General features: G+C 39.0%; 1 protein-coding gene across 9 annotated transcripts in view; it reads right to left on the bottom strand.

Moving 5' to 3' along the window:
• Window positions 1-7,557, bottom strand: part of CCDC141 (coiled-coil domain containing 141) — a 66,787-nt gene extending 59,230 nt beyond the window's left edge. For all 9 annotated transcript variants that reach the window (XM_066189850.1, XM_066189841.1, XM_066189845.1 and 6 more), the window contains exons 1-2: window positions 7,256-7,557; window positions 606-838 (exon numbers count right to left, since the gene is read on the bottom strand). In XM_066189850.1, the coding sequence (XP_066045947.1) occupies window positions 606-707 (102 nt within the window). In that variant the 5' untranslated portion in view covers window positions 708-838; window positions 7,256-7,557. The remainder of the gene's footprint in view (window positions 1-605; window positions 839-7,255) is intronic.
• Window positions 7,558-18,785: the final 11,228 nt, after the last annotated feature.

The raw sequence follows: 18,785 nt of genomic DNA, 5'->3' as shown, positions 1-18,785 counted from the left end.
GATTTACTCCCAATGCCGAATTTTTTGCCAAATGAAGGTGTGGATTCCATCTCACAAAACAGGTCTTTCCGTGCTTATAAGCACAACTGTCTGCACACAAGGGCTTTACTGAAACGCATGGGACTGTGGATTCACAGCTTTTAAAAATAACTACTCATTATAAAGTTAGGCTTTTTTTCCCCAAAAATATCTCATCTGTGGAGTTTGTAGAGCCATTTATTGTGTAAAGTTATTGCTGAGTGTACGTTAAAATAACTCAAGGAGGCTTAACTACAATCATCATGCTTTAAACACATTTTTATGCCACTCTTCATGTAACTCTTTTTAAACAGAGTCAGAGGAATTCCTTCCCTCTAAGACCCTACATATTTTGACCAAATTATTTATCCTATTTGAAAAAAAAAGCCTACAATCCAAAAGCCACCAAGAGTAATTGTGAACAGAAACGACCATTAACTTCCAAGAAAAGTCTATTATGACTAATCAAATGGCCTTGCCATATAATTTTATGCTAACTACCCAATTTGCCCAGAATATTTAAAGGGAGTATTAACCACGGAGTAGCAGAAAGAGAAGAGCAGACATGCCAGCAGTGGCTGCCTTACCTTAAGCACAGCTATAACAATACTGGCATCCCCAGCTTGCACAGCAACTGAACTGACTGTTGTTGTAGAAGGCTTCTGCTCCGAGCTGGCTTCATCTGACATCGTGTTTCACAATGGGACTGCACACATCAAAGCAGACTTGAGACACTCTCTCAGGGTCCACTGCTCATTTCAGAAAGCACCAGAGTCACTTGGATTCATTCAGTGAAACGGCTCAGCTAACACTGATTAGTCTGCCAAAAGGAAAGAACAGGAGGTTAAAAATAGACAACTCCACAGAGTTTATCATTCTTGAGAGAGATTTGACACACCCCTAGTTTGGTAGCATTAAGCTGCCTGTTCTTTTTTGTCACCATCTGAAGTGTGAAGGGCTTCTTCCATGGACACCACCTGACACCAGCAAACCAAATAAAAAAAAGTTCTCAAATTGAAACAGCTACTAAAAAATTACCATTGATTCCATACTGACAAACCCAGTGATATGAGGTTTCAAAAATATGCAAACATCAAATCTACATTTTCACATTATAGCAGTAAAATACTTTCTCACTTACTGAATATACACGTGCAACGTGATTCTTCTGCTGAATCAAAGTCTTTAAACAGGAGGAGCATGTGTGTAAAAATCAAATGCTTAATCAAAACAGGGGATTTTTTAAAATCCAAAAATACTTAAAGGAATAGTGACCATAACAATCAGAGAAGAAAACCAAATACCTTGAATTCTTAAGGAATATTTTATTCTTAAGATTAAGATAATTTACCTGCTTTTCAATTTAACCTTAAATTGTTTCTAGAGTCTTCATTTTGTTCTAAATGAGCATAAGGAAGACCTCTCTAATAGCTGCTTAAACACTGCTTAAGTTTTTTTATTCAGTGTGGGGAATTATTAGACACATTTAGATCACAATATTGGTTTGACATATTAATTTTATTGCCATTAGTCCAGAGCATGCCACAAGTAGCCCACACTATGGGACAGCAGCTGCTGGGTTTCCTTCCACAGAACAGCTGAGAAATTGACACTGGTGTTTAGGCTTGCAGGTCAATCTGAAAAAACAATTCCATCCAAGAAACTACATTCATAAGTCTCTCCTAAGCATCCCCTAAATTTGTTTCGTTTGTTCAAAAAGATCTAACATTTAAATACATTTTTATATAAACTAGATTTCTAATTACATACAAGCACATGCACACCTGCAATGGAACCAAGGTCTGGAAGCAAATTCTAAAACACTTTGTATTAGAAGAAACTTAAGGTAGTTACAGGAAATTTTGATTCATGGATCAAGGTGGGATTTTTCTTTTTCTTTGTTCATTTCTCTCCCCTCCAATTATTGTCAGATTATAACCTTAATCTGAGCACCACCTTCAAACCATGAGTTTCAAACCAGATACGAAGAAGCCCTTCATTTTGGTTTGTGCTGAACAAAATAGGTTTGGCAAAGCAAAATCCATCCCTTGTGCCAAAACAAAATCATAAACCCTGAAACTGCCAACCATGGAACAAATATCACAGAGTTTTCTGAAACTCACTCTAACACCTGTAAGAGGCCCAGGGACCCTGCCACTGAAATACTAGACAGATCTCCTTGGGACTCTTATTTATTCCATAATAGGTATGGCAGAACAAAAATTTGATATTCAATCCCAATACAAAATTTGGGAGACAGAAGTCCTAAAGAAAACTTCAAAATTGAAACATAAGAGAGCCCTATTTTGGTTTGAATATCTTTTGATAGGTCCATTCTACAAAACCTGTTAAGTAACATTCCAGAAGACAAGCAACTTTGGACTTTTTACCCTGCAGTCAGGACTGCACATGGAGGACAAACAGCAGCTGGCTGCTGGAAAAACTAATTAGGAAAAAAAGCCAAACCTCTTTTTACTCCTACAAAAGGAGTTACAAACCAATTTTGGTATTATGTCCTTGAGTTTTTGTTCTCTCAGAAGAGCATTCTAAGTGTATTTTTTCATGGCACAAGCTGGGCCAATCCATCATCTCCCTGGGGTAGCCAGACATAAGAGCTGTTTTTCACTCAAGTTAAAGGAGGTATCATTTTTCATAGTGCTGACAGCTGGAAATAAGGGGAAAATGCCACACTCAGGAAGTTGACTATAAGCAAATTTTCAACAACTGAGACAAGTGATTCAGAAAAATCTGATAACAAATGCATGGATATTGTATTTATTCATCTTATGCTAAGCATAGAAGGTAGAGACAGAAACATCCGAGTAGTGACAGAGAAAAATTATCAAGGAATCAAAACATGTCTTAGAACATAACCCTTGAAGAAAAAAAAAATGAAGATTTTGGCATTGCAAGATGAGCAGTTTCAGCTGTGTCCAAGGGAACCAAATTTAACAAGCATGCCTTTCCCTGTCTTGTTTACTTATCTGTCTGTTCCTCTGTCTGAAACAAACAAAAATCCCAGTAGTAGCCAGAAAAAGGTGGGCCACTTGTGTCAGGAGAGAGAAATATTTTCCCTTTGCTACTGCTGTGTGAAAGAATGACAAGAAGAAAGGAACATTCACCAGCTGTCCACAGGAAACAACAAAACTGAACAAAGGAAGAAAAGAAACAATCTCAGGAAAACAGAAAAAAAGATCAAATCTCTTTAGTGTAAATAATGTCATGTATTATCTGAAACAACCATACGTAAAAAGGATTTGAGAGGTAAATACAATAAAATTCACTTCATTTTCAACATGCAGGGTGTCCAATCCACAGGATATTCTCATGTGTAGCAAGCAAAGTGTGGTAATCACAGTTTTGACAGTGATACATGGAAAAAGGGTCTTACTTTCTTGGAGGTAAGTTTCTTTCTGTTGAGACCTTTGGAGCTACTGGTGTGTTGGGGAAGATGAATCAGAGAAACCTTATAAATATGATTGCTTAGCAAAAGATTCTGAAAATACGAAACCTATAATCGAAATAGAAATGGAGGCTTACTTTGAGTTGTAGGATACCGAGTCTTAGTTACTATATAACCTGAAAACAATAGCCTAGCCAGCTGAAGGAGAATCCCTTTTGAGTGAACAATATCTTTCTGCTGGCTAAGAATCCAAAGGTCAATGTAGCAAAACAGAAAAGTCTAAAGAGTAGTTTTTAGAGTTTAAAATATAGTATGGTAATGTAGTAGTTCTTATAGGCTATATGTAGATTCTATAGGATTTTGTGTCTTGTATTGGTTGGTCACTGTAAATTAGAATATTCATCACAAGAGAAGACATAATGTATTGTAACAAGGACCTCGCTCTCTTAGCTCCTCTCCCTGCTACTCTCTTCTCTTCTTCGCCCCTCTGCCCCCTACTCTCGCTCTTACCTCTTCCCCCTGCTCTCTGACCCCTGCAACCTTGCTCCCTCGCTCCCTTCTCTCTTAACTCTTACCCTCTTGTTCTTTCTCCTTCTCTCTTTGGGACTTCCCTTCAGCCGAGGCTGGTGGCTGAAGGCAAGGCCCTCTTTACCCACGACCCTTGCAATAAAACCACGCATTCTAGAATATCTCAGGTCAGCAGAATTCCTTCTCCCTGCCATCCACGGATACTCCTACAATGGTGCACTATGAAAATGCCTCAGGGAGAGACAAAGTTCGCTCCCTGCAGCCTCAAAGACATGAGGTCCTTCACTTGGACTGGTTTGTAAATGTAGCAGGTCTCCTCTTTCTTTCTCATCTCACACCCGGGAGAACAGGTGTACACAGCAAAGCAGGGAAGGAAGAAGCATCCCTCAGACTTTTGGGCCTTATGAGGTCTGCAAAAAGGTGCTTCCAATAAACACTGCTTCCACAGCCCCACCTGAAACAGGGACAAAGACATCAGCCCTCTTCAAGACTGTGCTTGTTGCTTTTTACTGGTTCCTGTGGTCTTACTTTTTGAGTAGGGACCATTTCCAGGTCATTATCAGGAATGAGGGCATGAAAGCAAGCAGTCTTGCAAGTCCCCCAGGCTCATAAAACAGCCATGGAGGTCACATCAAGCACTGAGCAAGAGGTAGGTTTTCCTCCTGGAAGAAGTTCCTTTTTACCCTACGCTGGTTGAATAAGTTTCTAGGGTGACAAACTGGTTGAAATTCTAACCCAGTATTCCTAAAACCCCAAACTAAGAATGATAAAAATCATCCTGTCAGGGGACAAAGGTGGGAAACAGAGGTGAGTCCTCCCAGAGGTCTGACAGTACATGGATGGCCTGTGGGGAAGAGTAGCTTGGAATATCATCTCTTTCTTAACACTGAGATGGAAAGAAGTTTTATTGCAGAGAGCTGCCTGGACAGAAGGTTGACAGAAAACAGAAGGCAACCATGGCCCTTGCAGACATTCCTTGTTTACTGAGGGCCAGAGGGACAGGACAAACAGTGGCTGGGCATAAACCAACTTCCTGCACCCAGAGCACAAGCTACTGCACAGCCCCAGCAGGGCTCTGAGGTTGGGGAAGTCTGTCCTGCCAGAAACCCAGACACCCAGGAGCAATGGGCACCCACATGGGCCTGGCTCCCCCACAGCAGTGAGGGGTCACTGCTGCCGAGTTCTGGAGGCAGGACAGGCACTGTAAGCAGGGTGAGAGGGACAGAAAGGGCCAGCCAGGGTAAATGACATTAACTGCAGGTAGGTGAGGCCTGTAGCACAGGCAGAAGGCACTTCCCTGTCAGTTAAGAGCCTAGGAACTTAGGAAAAGATGGCTCTAAAGTAGCCCAGAACCATGCTGGCCCCAAAAGGAGGTTGTCCTGTCCTTGCCACCATGGAAAGAGAAAGCACAGAAGTCCCAATAAAGGGCTAGGAAACAGCTGTGGGAAAAGTGCCAAAGGGGTAAAATACAACCCGCTTCTCTCCGGCAAAAAGTTTCAAGAACACACCATTGTCCGTGTTGCCTGGAGTATTGTTTCAGTTCCAGAAACAATAGTTCCAGATTAATTTTATTTTAAAACATCAAAGTATGGTGAAGAATTTTATTCTTGTATATTCCCATTTTTCCTGTGCATCACCCTAACAAAAACCTTTCTACTCTTTCTCCTATATCACCTGTCCTGAAGACACTTCATACCACACTAAGAAATCAGCATGAAGAGAAAAAGCTACCCAAAAAGCACCATCACACAAAGCAGAGAAAATACCAAAAGGAAAGTTATCCCCATCACACTGAACATCCCTGTGAAAGAAAATAAAGCAACACTGCTAACTGTAAAACCAGCAGAGTATCAGAGATCAAGAAACCAGCAACCAGCAAAACCAAACCAGTGCAATGATAAGAGCAAAAAACCACTATTTGTTTGCTTCCAAGGACAACAACATTTAAAAAAACCCATACAGTAAACAGACATAGGGAGCAATGACAGCTGAAACATTTCAGTCCACTGGTCATCAATTTATCATGTTCCACTCTTTCATCCTAAAGCTTTCTCTTCTGTGTATCCCTCTCTATGGATCTTAGAGGATTTCCACAAAGTATACATGCCATTTGTACCTAGAACCTGTAAATAATAAATACTACCTAAATCTCTATTATTTACTGAATGACAGAAAAGATCCAGCAAATTTAACTAGGGTTAAATGCCACTTCAGCCTCCACATTAATTTTAAGAAAGCTCATACAACCTTTAAATTTAGAACTCCAGATTCTAAGTGTTACATAAACAAACACCGTTCTTTCTAGCAGCTGATATTTAAAAAATTGTCTTCCAGTCCTTTACTAGTCTTATGTGCAAGATAAAGAGGTATTCAGCACAAATGGAATGCTTACGTTTTTATTAATTAGGCTTGAATTCTAGAAAAGGGTATAACCATCCTGTTTTCAGAAATTGAGAAATAATAATAATAATAATAATCATCATCATCATCATAATCAATTAAGCTTGGCAGTAATGTGCTCATCTAATCCTCTTTTTTCATATCTTGCTATAGTAGCACATGATTCAAGATGGGCATAAAAAGCTGAGCTGTTGGATTCTCTCCTTAAGAACCCCTGCAGCAAAACAAATTTCTTGTTCTGAGAACAGATTAACACATTAGTGCTTTCAGAAAGAAGTTCTTTCCCTTGTTAAACCTAAACCCATGCAAAAGAAAAAAAAAATTCTTCAGATTCTTTACTTGCAAATAACCTTGAGGTGGTTTCATACAACGATAAACTGGAGAAAGAGGATAAAAAGCACTTTGAGGAAAGGAAGAGAAAGAGAGGGGAACATGGGCCCCTGCAATAATTCTGAAGCCACTGACAACTCTGAGTGATTAACAGCTGTTTCTCAAAGTCAAGCTATCTGAACAGATTTCTCCCAACTACAACACATTAGTTACTTGCTACCATATTTTTTAGCAAGTTTAATTTGATTTTGCTGTCACAGACAATAAAAAATACAAGTAGGATTTACGTCTTTCCTTAAAGTGACAGCTAGAGAAAAGACATAAAGAAGTGACTTGATGACTATTCATGTGTAAATATAATGGCAAAATATAGACAGTAAAAATTTTAACTTTTGAATGGGGTGAAAAGAAATCAAACAAAATAGAAAACAATTCACAAGTGCGAATTGGAAAGGGATCATGTCTTATTCTCTCTCACGTTCCAGGTGGAGACATCAGCACATCCTCTGAAGTTCACTGCAGAAATGGCAGGGACGGTCTTCAGTTTCCACAGAATCAGCCGGAGAACAGACTTACCCCATCAGCACCCCCGGAGAAGCTCAACATTTCTGTCTCACTGAGTGTTGTCCAAAACAAATGCTGCACAGCCTATGGAGCTGTACCGTGGTGAATGCAAAAGTGAAGCCGTTTTAGCAGCTCACAGGTGGCACACGCACAAGTCAGCCCAGCTGAAAGGTTGTCAACAAAGACGGTGGCCCAGGGTATTCAGCTCTGTCAGGAGGGTGAAGAGGCGTTAGAGGGTTCATTAGTCCCTTGTTCAGGCTCCAGCAGCAGCAGCAGCAGAAAGAGAAGAGTTTATTACAGAGGATTACTATGTTCCCTTGCCCCATGCATGTAAGGAAAGCCAACAGGACTTTTGGTACTAAATTCCTTGGGAGTATTTGAAATTCCTTCCTGATGTGGTCTGTTAGCACAGTGGAGTATGCACTCTGCACCAAATATAGACGTGAGACAGGCTACTCTTTCTCTCTGTAAAGAAGGAAGATTAAGATACACATTGGTAAACTACATGGAACCCTCAGGGCAGCTACAAACTACCACTAATAAGGTAATTTATTATGGTGGCACTTCAGCCCCATGTCTCTGTTTTCTGTGTTTAACTTGCATTTTCATTTCAGCTGTATGAAAAGACTAATTCAGTTTAATTATTTTCAATATTTACACATAAATACAGATGTATGTATTAAACTTGTGAAATAAAAACGTCAGTTAAAAATCACACAGACTGTTCAGAGAGTTCAAGCACTGTACCTGGGTTCTTAGAACCATCTTTTAAGAGTGAAAAGTCTCTGTTCAGACATATGAAACACAATCAGCCAGCAGTGATGCAAAAAGATCAGTATGAGCCATTCAGTTAACAGGAGACTAATTAAATAGATACAATCATGCAAACCACACCAAAACACGAAAGCCATATTGTTGCTATTGTTCGGAACAGTTGAGTTATGTGAACACAACTTTCAGACAGCTAAATTTAGAACATGTACACAAATACATTTCCCAGCCACACTTCTAATAGAACATTACCTTACATCTCTGATATTTATCCAGAAAATAAATATTCAGCAGGGCAGTTACATTTCAGGTGTTAGAGAACCATGAGGCTTTAGAATCCTTTTCAAAAAAGTAATTTATCATTGGGGTTATAACTAGAATGCTTTGTTTGGTTTTAAATAGATACGTCCATCCTATACAACCGCTACTTGAAGGTTGATACTGCTGAGGATTCCTCTGTATGTTCTGATCACACATTGCCCTCTCCAAGACCTTGATACCTCAAACACAGAGCAAATACCAGGTCCTGCCTGTCCCTTTCAGGTAAGTACCGCATTGTGCGACATACTTAGGAGAGGAAATCTTGGAATTCCAGCCCCACCCACCTCAGTTTACTTGCCTGGAGCTCTGTTAACCAAATGGGTGCCTACCCAATGTATCAGAAGTGTGGCTGCAAGGCATGAGGAAACTCCCTCCTTCCTCCCAGATTAGGTGACCCTCCACTCTACAAAGGTTAGCATATAACGCTTCTGAGTTGAAAACACACAAATCTAGGAAGCATTGCCTACAATTAAAAATAAACCAACAAAAACCAACAAAAACCACCACCACCACCACCACCACCACCACCAACAACCACCAAAAGAAAACTCTCCTGTCACCCCCAGTACTGTTTAAACACCAAAGAGCAGTGAAGATGGGTTTGCCTGTTTCAAAACCATTGTTCGCCATCCGCAACAAAACATCACCAGTAGTAGGTGATTAGTTCCTTGTTCTCAAGGTGCTCAGACTGCTTTGGATCTGAGTGCTGCTGTCCGCAGTAGCAGGTGGGTACCTGCAAAAGGAGAGGTTCAAGGGACAGAAACCTGCTATGGAGGCTTTCTATAGATCAGTGCTCCCTATGCTGCCTCCAGGGGGACACCATGATGAGTGAGCTGCCTGCATGACAGTGAGTACTACAAGACTCCATGGTGTAATCCTGTGAGGACATCATCTGGAATGAATGGATGCTTATCCTAGTGGAAAACTTTAACAAAATAATGCCCCAAAATGTTGGTTTGTTTTTGGTTGGTTGGTGGTTGTTTTTGTTTGTTTTGTTTTTTTTTTTTTTTTTAAATACTCCTGGAGTGGCTTGTCTTATGGTCTAACCATGCAAAAAAAGCTCTGGGCTTGGGACATTGAATGCAGGCCAATATCACGTCATACCGTTAGGACAGCATTACCTTTCCTGTGTCATAGCTGGTGCTTTTGATTTCTTCCTCCAGAACCTGAAAAGTGAGTTTTCTCCTCCCTTCTTCTGAGGGTTTGAACCTGTTCTGTAGGTCTTGGTTACTGGGAAGTTGTCATCTCCTACTGCTCTATGCCTGGTTGGGTGGATGGGATAGGGATGGGAGCCTTCAACTGTCTTCTTGGGTAAGAAGTAACAGAAAAAAGGAGAGATGAAAAGCTCCCATTTTTATCATGCAGGTTTCAGCTTTCACTTGAAACACTACTCAAGGAGTGGCAATGTCCTTCAACCTCATAGTGGGCCATCAGTCATCTTTGCCCATGCTTGCTACTCCAGCGTGTCCTCACAGCTAGGCCTCTAGTGTTCCAGGAATTATTCCTTCCCCCACAAAAATAGACAAGAATCCAAGGTGTTCTCATGTCCTTTCCCATGAGGGGGCCCAGTATTCTGTCTATGAACTGGGACCATAAGGAATAGAGAGCTGTGTTAACTTGGTGTTCTGCACATTTGTCTCACTTGGACACCAGGACTGGGTATCCTACACAGAGCAGGACCTGGACAAGTGCACTTGGACAGGGAATTTCTTCAGGAAGATTTCTGTCACAGCTCAGGGTCCTGAAGGGATTGATTTCAAAAGCATAGCTGCCCATGCTGTCAGGCCAGAGACAGATGTCACTTTTCCATACCACTGCACCCAGTGCTGTGATGTCACCAGCAGCCTCTCTTCCCCAGAGATATGCACAGAATATCACTGCATTTACCTGGCTGCAGTAGCAGTCTGGATTTGTCTGCAGATTCCAGGGACAAGGACCCTGGATCAGCTCCAGAAGGTGCACGCTCCTTTGGAACCTTCCATGCTGTGATCCCAGGATCTGAAAGCCCATCTTGGCAGTGCATTCCCATCTGACAGTCTGTTCAGGCTCCTTATACAGGTTATGTGGATGCAATGCTGCATTCCTTTGCTTGGCCACATATCCAGAATACTTCTGTCAGGACAAAAGTATTTTCCTGTGAATCGCAGAATACTTTACTTTTGACCACTGTTTCTGATTTCTCAAACCAGCTGTTTCTGAAGTATCAGTCCTCTTGTGAACTCTATAGTCAGCTCCCTGATTAAGGATTTAAGGTAATTAATCCCTTGATTAATTACCTTAAACTTCACACTTGAAAAGAGACTTGACTGGGACAATAATCACTATCTTTGTTTGAAAAAAGGACAAAAATTGAGATTTAATGGTATGGTGGATACAAGATGTGATGATTTCACATTGTGGAGACAAAGGGCAGACAAGCATTATAGTTGAAATTTGCAGTCTGAAGAAAAAAATGCACTTGGGGCCCTCTATATATAATGGGATTGGGGAAGAGAGGAAATACCAAATCAAGTGCAACTTTACTTGCATCTTTCAAATCGCACAAAGGTTTTTGCTTTGTTTTTAACCTTAACACATTTTCAACTTAGAATTCAGGGGGCAGAATCCTACGGCACACATTCTCAGGCAATACTTGCCTGATGTTATGGCCCGAGAGCAGTTCTGTGTTCTCACTGACAATAACAACATTGCTAGGGTGGCTGAGGTAAAACTCATAATAATGCAAAATAACTTCCAGATTGAGGTTTTGACTGGCCATATTGAAAATGCATGGATGTTTTTACAGAAGGCTTACAGTAGAGTCATGGTGTCAACTGCTGTGCAGTAGGTTTTGCTCCAGTCTGTTCCTGTCCTCTAATCTGCAACTGACCATAACCAGTGTATTACTTTGAGATCCTAAGGTAAAAGGTGTATATCAAGAAAGTTTAAAATAATAACAATGCTAATGTAATTGCAAAGCTTTACTGTTTCATATTTGTCTATTTTTGCACTGGTTGTTTAAAATCATGCAATATGTTTTACCATACTATTCAGATTAAAAAAAAAAAATCTTAAGTAATCCTCTCAAGTTGCATGATGGAATATTAGATTTAGACTTTTTTTACAGTTATACAGTTACTGTGGGTTATTTCTTTAGCAAAATCAAGAGAAAAATTAATTTTTATCTATTCCACTTCCTCCATTTTTTAACTCACAGAGCTTGAATCCAACATAAGGAATTCCAGGAGAGAGCTGAAAGATTGAAATCCACACTTTAATGAGGAATCCCAGAATTTGGCCTAAATTAAAAGACACTTTTGAGGAGTCCTCTATCTTCCTTTCATTACACGTAAGTAATGAAAGCAAGTAACGTAAGTCTTTTCAGAAGCAGAGACAGATGATGTATCATAAGTCACCCCTTGTCAATGCAGCAGGATCTGTAGTAACCATGTTTCAGAACCTTGCTTTCAGTGTTCCTGGGATAAAATACCATGCAAGAGTCCTTCACGGGCTGCATATCTTTTTTTTGGTCCACTTGATCTGATATTTGATAAGTATCCTGTAATTAAACTCCTTTCTCTACATTAGTCTTTCTCACTGTGTGAATATTCCTTCTTTTTGCAGGGTGTTTGATTAACTGACTTCAAAGGATGAGCTTGATCTTCCAAAACATTAAAGGTCACCAACTGAAACCAAAAGATTTTTATAAATATTGTCACTGTATGTGAAACACTTACACCATCCACCAAATGGTTTTTCCACCTTTCTTTTTTCTGCTTGCTACTGCTCTTCAGGTCTCACTACTATATATAGGGAAAATCCCCATCATCCCAGTGTTCTAAGATGAAAATGATTTCAGCTGTGCTTTTAATATTCTCGGTGTGTGTGCATGATTTTCATGACTATAACTAACATCTTGCCACTCTTTAACATTGATGAGGTTTCCTTTCTAGCAACACTGTGAAGTGGGGAATGCAGTTTTCACCCCCTCCCAACACACAATGGCAGTACCAACCATTTCATCCCAGAAGTAAACTCTTCTTTGGAAACAATGAAGAAACTCTTTAAATGTCTGTTGGATCACTTGTAAAGTCTTTGATGAAATTGCTGCTGAAGAAGAGAGTTTAGTGGTATAGACACATGGACATACCTCTGATAAAATCCAGAAGACAAAGCAACACCTAGAAAAGAGCTAACAGTGTCTACAAAATCACTCAAATAGTTCACATTTCTGCCACCTGCAGGAACAAATGGCCTGGCTTCTTCATGTGTGGCTGGTTCTGCAGAGGCAATGCACCATGAAATGACGCCTGCAAACAGCAGCTACCTAACAAATTGGCCACATGTGATGAGTGGAAATAAAAAGCCAACAAGGCTCATTGAACACATGGCTCACGGCAGCCTTTTGATGCCGTTTCAGGCAAAGCACTAATATTAACCCTGGCTTTGTCACCATATTACTGTGTTCCTTTGGATACATTAGTCTTGGGGAAGAGGGGAGAAGGCCACGCTCTGAGAAGCACCAAGTGATATAAAGCAGACAGTGGGCATCACATTCACATCATCACCACTGATATGTGGAGTAGCACTCAGATGTGTTGAATACATTGCACAATTGTCACACTGCTAAGCCAAGCTTGCAGTTATCTACTATCCAATAGAGGCACACAGAGCTGTATACAAAGCTTGAGAAAAAGAACAGGCTGCTCTTAGTACCAGTTTAGAATATGGCTTGTTCCCAAGTCTCTGAAAGTCAGACACAATCATATTATCACACAATCATATCAAGTAACCATGCTGTAAGGCTTGCCTGTGAAAACGGCTGAGACACCATGACAGCTACTCTCTTTCCTAGTTGTCTAAAAACCTTAAGGGGAGAATGGAATGTTAAAAGACACTTATCACACATAAATCCTGGCACAGTATTTGCGAGAAACGTCCTACTGGAGCTCAACAGCCCACTGGAACTCTGCAGCCTCTCATCCTGAGAGGCACAGGAATCATGAGCAGTCCTGGAATGCCTGGAAATTCAGCAATGACAGCGGGAATACGTTGTCAACCAGCGTATGCAACTCATGCTAGGAAAATGAACATGGGAAGCAGAAAACCCAAAATCCAGATGGTATCTCATTCACCGGAAACAAGCATAACATAGTGAACCATGCCTGAAAATGACATCTCTGAAATTAACACATTGACTACTCCTGCTAAAATGGAGAACACTAACAAATTAAAATCAGGGTTTTGATAGGTATTTGTTCATGCTTCATTCTGATATAGAATGTCTCAAGTTACAGGTCTTCTCTCTGCTCCTCCAGAAATCTGTTCTTAGAGCTAAGATAAGCTTTCCTTTCCACTTTATTTTCATTATTTATAAATGATTAAATTAACATTTGGTGTAAGGTCCAGGAACAAGCTCAAAAGTTTTTAAGGCCCAATCTATAAATTTTTATATCCATTCAAATGGAGCCAGTGATTCTCAGGACTTCACTGAAGTCTCAGGACTGTTCTACCATGAGCTATCACAGCCTTATCCCAAGCACAATACACATCCACAAAGAGCTGCCCAAGCACCTTGCTCTGTATGTTCCAGGACCTAGAGCTACCATGAAACCTCATCTTTGCTGCTTTCTAAGCCAAGTAAGGTATGTTGCTTTCTGACAGTGAAAGTATTGTAGCAGAGCAGAAAGCACAAGATTGGGATTTGTAACATCTGGATGCTCAGAAGAGCCAAATGTATTTATATGTCATAAGCGGACACCACATTTTAGCAGGATGTGCAAAGATGTCAGAGTCATCTGGACCATGAACAGTCAGTGGCATGGTTTACTACAGATGTTTGACACAATCTGGGGCTAAATCTGCCTTCTCAAAGACAGAGTTTTACATTCTGACTGTTAGAAAGTAGGGGTGGTTACATTAGGTCCACTCAAACATTTTAAGCACAGATGTATGAGCTTAGTAAATCAATAGGATATTTTACACAGCTTGCAGTATTCCCCCCCTTTACATACAAGTCCAATGTGCATTAAGAGGTTTCCCAACAGGAGCATGCATGAGTGGTGTCTGATAGCAATTATCAGCTAGCTGCTGCTGGAAAAGCTAAAAGGCTTCCTAGCAGGTAAAAAAAAAAAAATGTATCTATTTAGCACTGTAGAATTACAAATAAAAATGCATAACAATTTTAAATTCAGCTTTTAAGTACACTTGGAAGCACATTTTGTCTGTTACCTGTGCAAAAAATGATAGTTTCTTCTCAGCATTCAGTAATTGCATTTGATGTTCCAATGCTATCATTAAACTGCCAATGAAACCACATTAGTATTTAAAAACCTGTGGTTCATCTGCACTAAAAAGATTGTAGATTATCTGCACAATTTTTGCTAACAAAACCAATTGTTTCCACTATGCAACCTTCTCTCAATGTATTCTGAAATGATACCACATAAAGTTTCTTTTGCTTTTCTTCATGCTACAAAAGGCAGAAATGTTAGTCCCGCTCTTTGGCCTATAAACTGTAAATGTCACTAGTATCTGGAAAATTAGCTGAATTAAATTAATCTTGGTATCACAGAAAAATGGTCCTAAAATACCACATGTTTGGGAGATCTATATAAAGGCACTTATTAGAAGTGGGAAATCAATCACCTTTTTCTGTGGTTATTTAGTCTTACCTTACTTTCACACTGTAAACCTTCACAACAAAACACCTCCACTGAGCATCAGATGGAAAATATCTTGAAGTACTCCTTGAATCCACAGCCTTGTGGAAGGCATCCAATTAGATTTTTAATAGAATTTTCAATTAAGATGCAGTCTTGACAGGCATCAGTACTATAATGATTCCCTCCACTATTTAACTGAAGAAAACAAAAGTGGGATGACTGTGGAAATTGATAATTTTAAAATTATATCCCATAATATTCTCCTAACATCTGATTTTGAATCTGCAGAAGGAACTCTGCAATTGCCTGCATTGTGTAACTGCTTGACTATTTGCCTTTTTATCTTGTTTCAGAATGTATCAGTTCTCCACAAACCTGGAAAAAACAATACCTCCCCAAAGAGCTAATGAATTAATTAATAACTTGGAACAATGTTATGCAGATTCCAGATTTCAAAACAGTTTTTGGCTCTGTAGCTCACATTCAGGTACTTTTGTACTATTACATGTGTATGGATTGTTATTCTGTATGTTACAATCAATTATTATTTGTAAACTTGATTATTTTTTAAAACTAGAACAGAAATCTAACAACCTAGCATTTTTACAGTCTCCCCTTTTACCAATACAATAATCTGTAGAGAAAATAAGTCAATCCTTCAGAAGTTAGGAATCACCAAATTTTGCCTTCGTCCATTTCTCAGCATTTTATAGCTTCGGAGCTACTTGAAAATTTCATCTGTAGCTCCGCAAGCTTTCCTTCTTCTTCCTTCTTAATAATCTCCTTAAACAGATTAAAATTATCCTGAGAAAGAAGTCAGGAAACTAGAGGCTATTAAAACACCATTACATGTCATTACTGTTGCAGAAAGCCCACGACAACCTCGCTTTGTTATCATGACCTACTGACACTTTTATTTTTTTACTGTGATGGAAAAAAAAAAAATCTTCCCCTCATCTTTTTGTCAGCTGGCACTGATATCCTTGGCTACTGCGATGGAATAAGAAGTGCTATACGATCCTGCTCTGCACACAGCCCTTCTCCACCCACTGCTGCACCTCCAGAGCGGTGTTATTTGAATGCTAAAGCAGTCACTCACACAAAGCTATAGAACTCCATTATCCAAATCTGGGGTTTTTTTCCAAGAAAAATGTAACCTCATTAATCCTACTAAACACAGTAAGTGGTGAACAGTGAACAGCACCAAACATTTTTATGGACACTAATACAACAGTCCACAGACCTCTTGCAATAAAAGAGCTTGTAGATATAAGCATTTTTCTATGGTTGTCAGTCTGTGCAAATGCTGCCCTAGGAAAAAGGGATGGCATTCACCAAGTCAATCATCTTTCCATTCATTGTCACAAAAAGCACACCCAGGGTTACATTACCAGCAAGAGTAACAAAATAGTTATCACACTTTGAAACATTTCAAATACATCCAAATTTGGCTAACAGGAACACAGAAAATCTTGGTGCTCATTTCCTTACCATGAACAGGATTGACACCATCACTTCCAAGTCATTAGCTGTAATTTACTGAGGGGCATAACAACTACAATCCTTACAATCAATCCTTCCCGTTCTGTGGATATCTCCCCATCTCACACCTAGCAGCACTGTATCCTCCACTGCAGGTGATCTCTGTTTAAAAAATCCGAAACATAATTGCATCTTTTGGAACTCCATTGCTTGAATTATTTGTGCAACCAAAAAAAAAAAAAAAAAAAATAAAAAAAAAAAAAAATGCAGAGCAAGAGCTACACAAGTAGAGCCACCACTTCTGTTCGCAGTAATAAATGCACAGACAAGTTAACAATAGATTACTTGAGCACATTTTTTTTTTGCTTTTTAGCAAGTCTATATCTCATTGACTTTGTGTCCTATTAAAGGTTATTTCTAAAGGTTCAGTAGCAAGTACAACCACAGAGAATGGAGAAAGGGTAAAGACCAGCACAAAAATCCCTCTCTCCATCAGTTACATTCAATAGCAGTATTAAAAGAAAATGTTTATTCCATTGTTTCAGTACGCTAGGAATTCTCAGAGATCATAGGATTTGAAATATCTGGCAGACTCTTGTGCAACATGACTTAGAAAACCACTTGCCCTCATTCCTGATACACAGAAAATGAGCAAATGGCAAAGTGATGGTAAACAGCCCTTTGCCAGACACCTGATTTGCCTAAAGGCAAGGAATTCCAGAGAATATTGGAGACTCAATTAGTCAACGGAGTGAAAGTCAGGATCCACTGGCCCCTAGGAATGTCAAACAACAGATAAGAGCAGTGTCAAGATTGGACTACACACACTGAGCTAAAATTAACATCAGGGTTACTGGGGTGAGCAGTCATCAGTTCCAAGTTGTGCATGCAGCTGTCACAGGAATGAGTGAAGAGGTTCTGATACTGCCCTGGATTTGCATATAGTATTGAGCCCCTAAACAAAGTAAAAACATAAAATTTTAAAAAACCAAAAAAAGAAAATAAAGACTCTGAAAATAAGTGTTTGTAATACTTGCTTACTCTAATATTTTAATGAGATTTTATACTGCAGACCATTATTTACCATAAGCAGATTCAATTTACAAATGCAGCAGAACTGGAAACAGGGTGCTTATTAGTGACTAAAATAATTTACTTTTGTGATTGCACTTTATATTAAATATATGCATACTTTAGATGTTTGGGTTCTTTCTAAATGAATTTATATCCTTCAAATATTAGCTGTAATAACATCAGCTTTCTGGAAAGCACTCAAGCAACTAAATTAAATTTGAAAGTATTATATCAAAAAAGTCTCTATAAATAAGGTCTGTAAAACTTCAGTTAGTTTGAAACTAATATTAATATAATATCATACCATTGCATTAAGTGCATTTTAAAAAAAAAGTATTTCCTCTGCCAAAATATCCCAAGAAGAGAAAAACCTTCATCACTGAATTTACAGGTAAGCCATTAATTTGGAATTACTGCTTTTTTAAAAAATAGCTTGATTTAAATCACTGCTTTCCTCTGGAGAAAATGCATAAAACTAAGTAAAAGAAGTAAATATAATATTTGAATGACAGATCCATCAGGAAAATCTGCAGAGCAGTAGCAATGCCTGTAAGAAGACAGCATTATCTTTACTGTGAGGGAAGTATAATGCGGTAAGAGAGTTCTCATACCTACAGCTGTTTGTTCCACACACAAGTACTCTAAAATGTTCAGATCCCACACCATCTTCCAAAAATATAATAATTGATGTATCCACATTGCATCCTGAAGATTAAGAAGTTAACCAAGCCATGCACATAACTGATTTGGTTTCAATCCAATTCCCTTCTCTGAATAAATTTCATTTTATTACTAATCTCATGGTTTTAAGTTATGAACCTCATGTTAATTTCTCTTTCATTACATGAAAACCTTGAACTGCAAAGGTAACAACAGGGATATTCACATTATTCAGGATTCTCCATTCAAAGGGAAACAAAGGACTTAGAAATAAAGCAGAGGAGACATGTGCCAGTCTTACAAGGGAACAAAACTACGATTAATGTAACACTGACTTATGCAAACACCATCTTATTTTTGTGCAAGTATTGCAATCAGAAAGAAAGAAAAAAATTGCCTGGACTTTTGTACACACCAATAAAGTTCAAGAGCAGTTCCCTTATATTCCATATAATACATTATAGCTACAATGTATTTCATAAGAAAAATTATACAGACTTTATAAATATATTGGGGGAGTAATTATTTTTACTACCATTTATCACAAAAATGTAACATAAACAATATTTGGAAATACAGACCAGAACAAA

The sequence above is a fragment of the Chamaea fasciata genome, unplaced genomic scaffold (assembly GCF_029207755.1).
Source record: "Chamaea fasciata isolate MVZ Bird 193981 ecotype frontalis unplaced genomic scaffold, bChaFas1.0.hap1 SCAF_8, whole genome shotgun sequence".
Classification (NCBI taxonomy): domain Eukaryota; kingdom Metazoa; phylum Chordata; class Aves; order Passeriformes; family Sylviidae; genus Chamaea; species Chamaea fasciata.
Note: the sequence above shows the minus strand (reverse complement) of the source record. Positions and strands in the feature narration are given on the sequence as shown.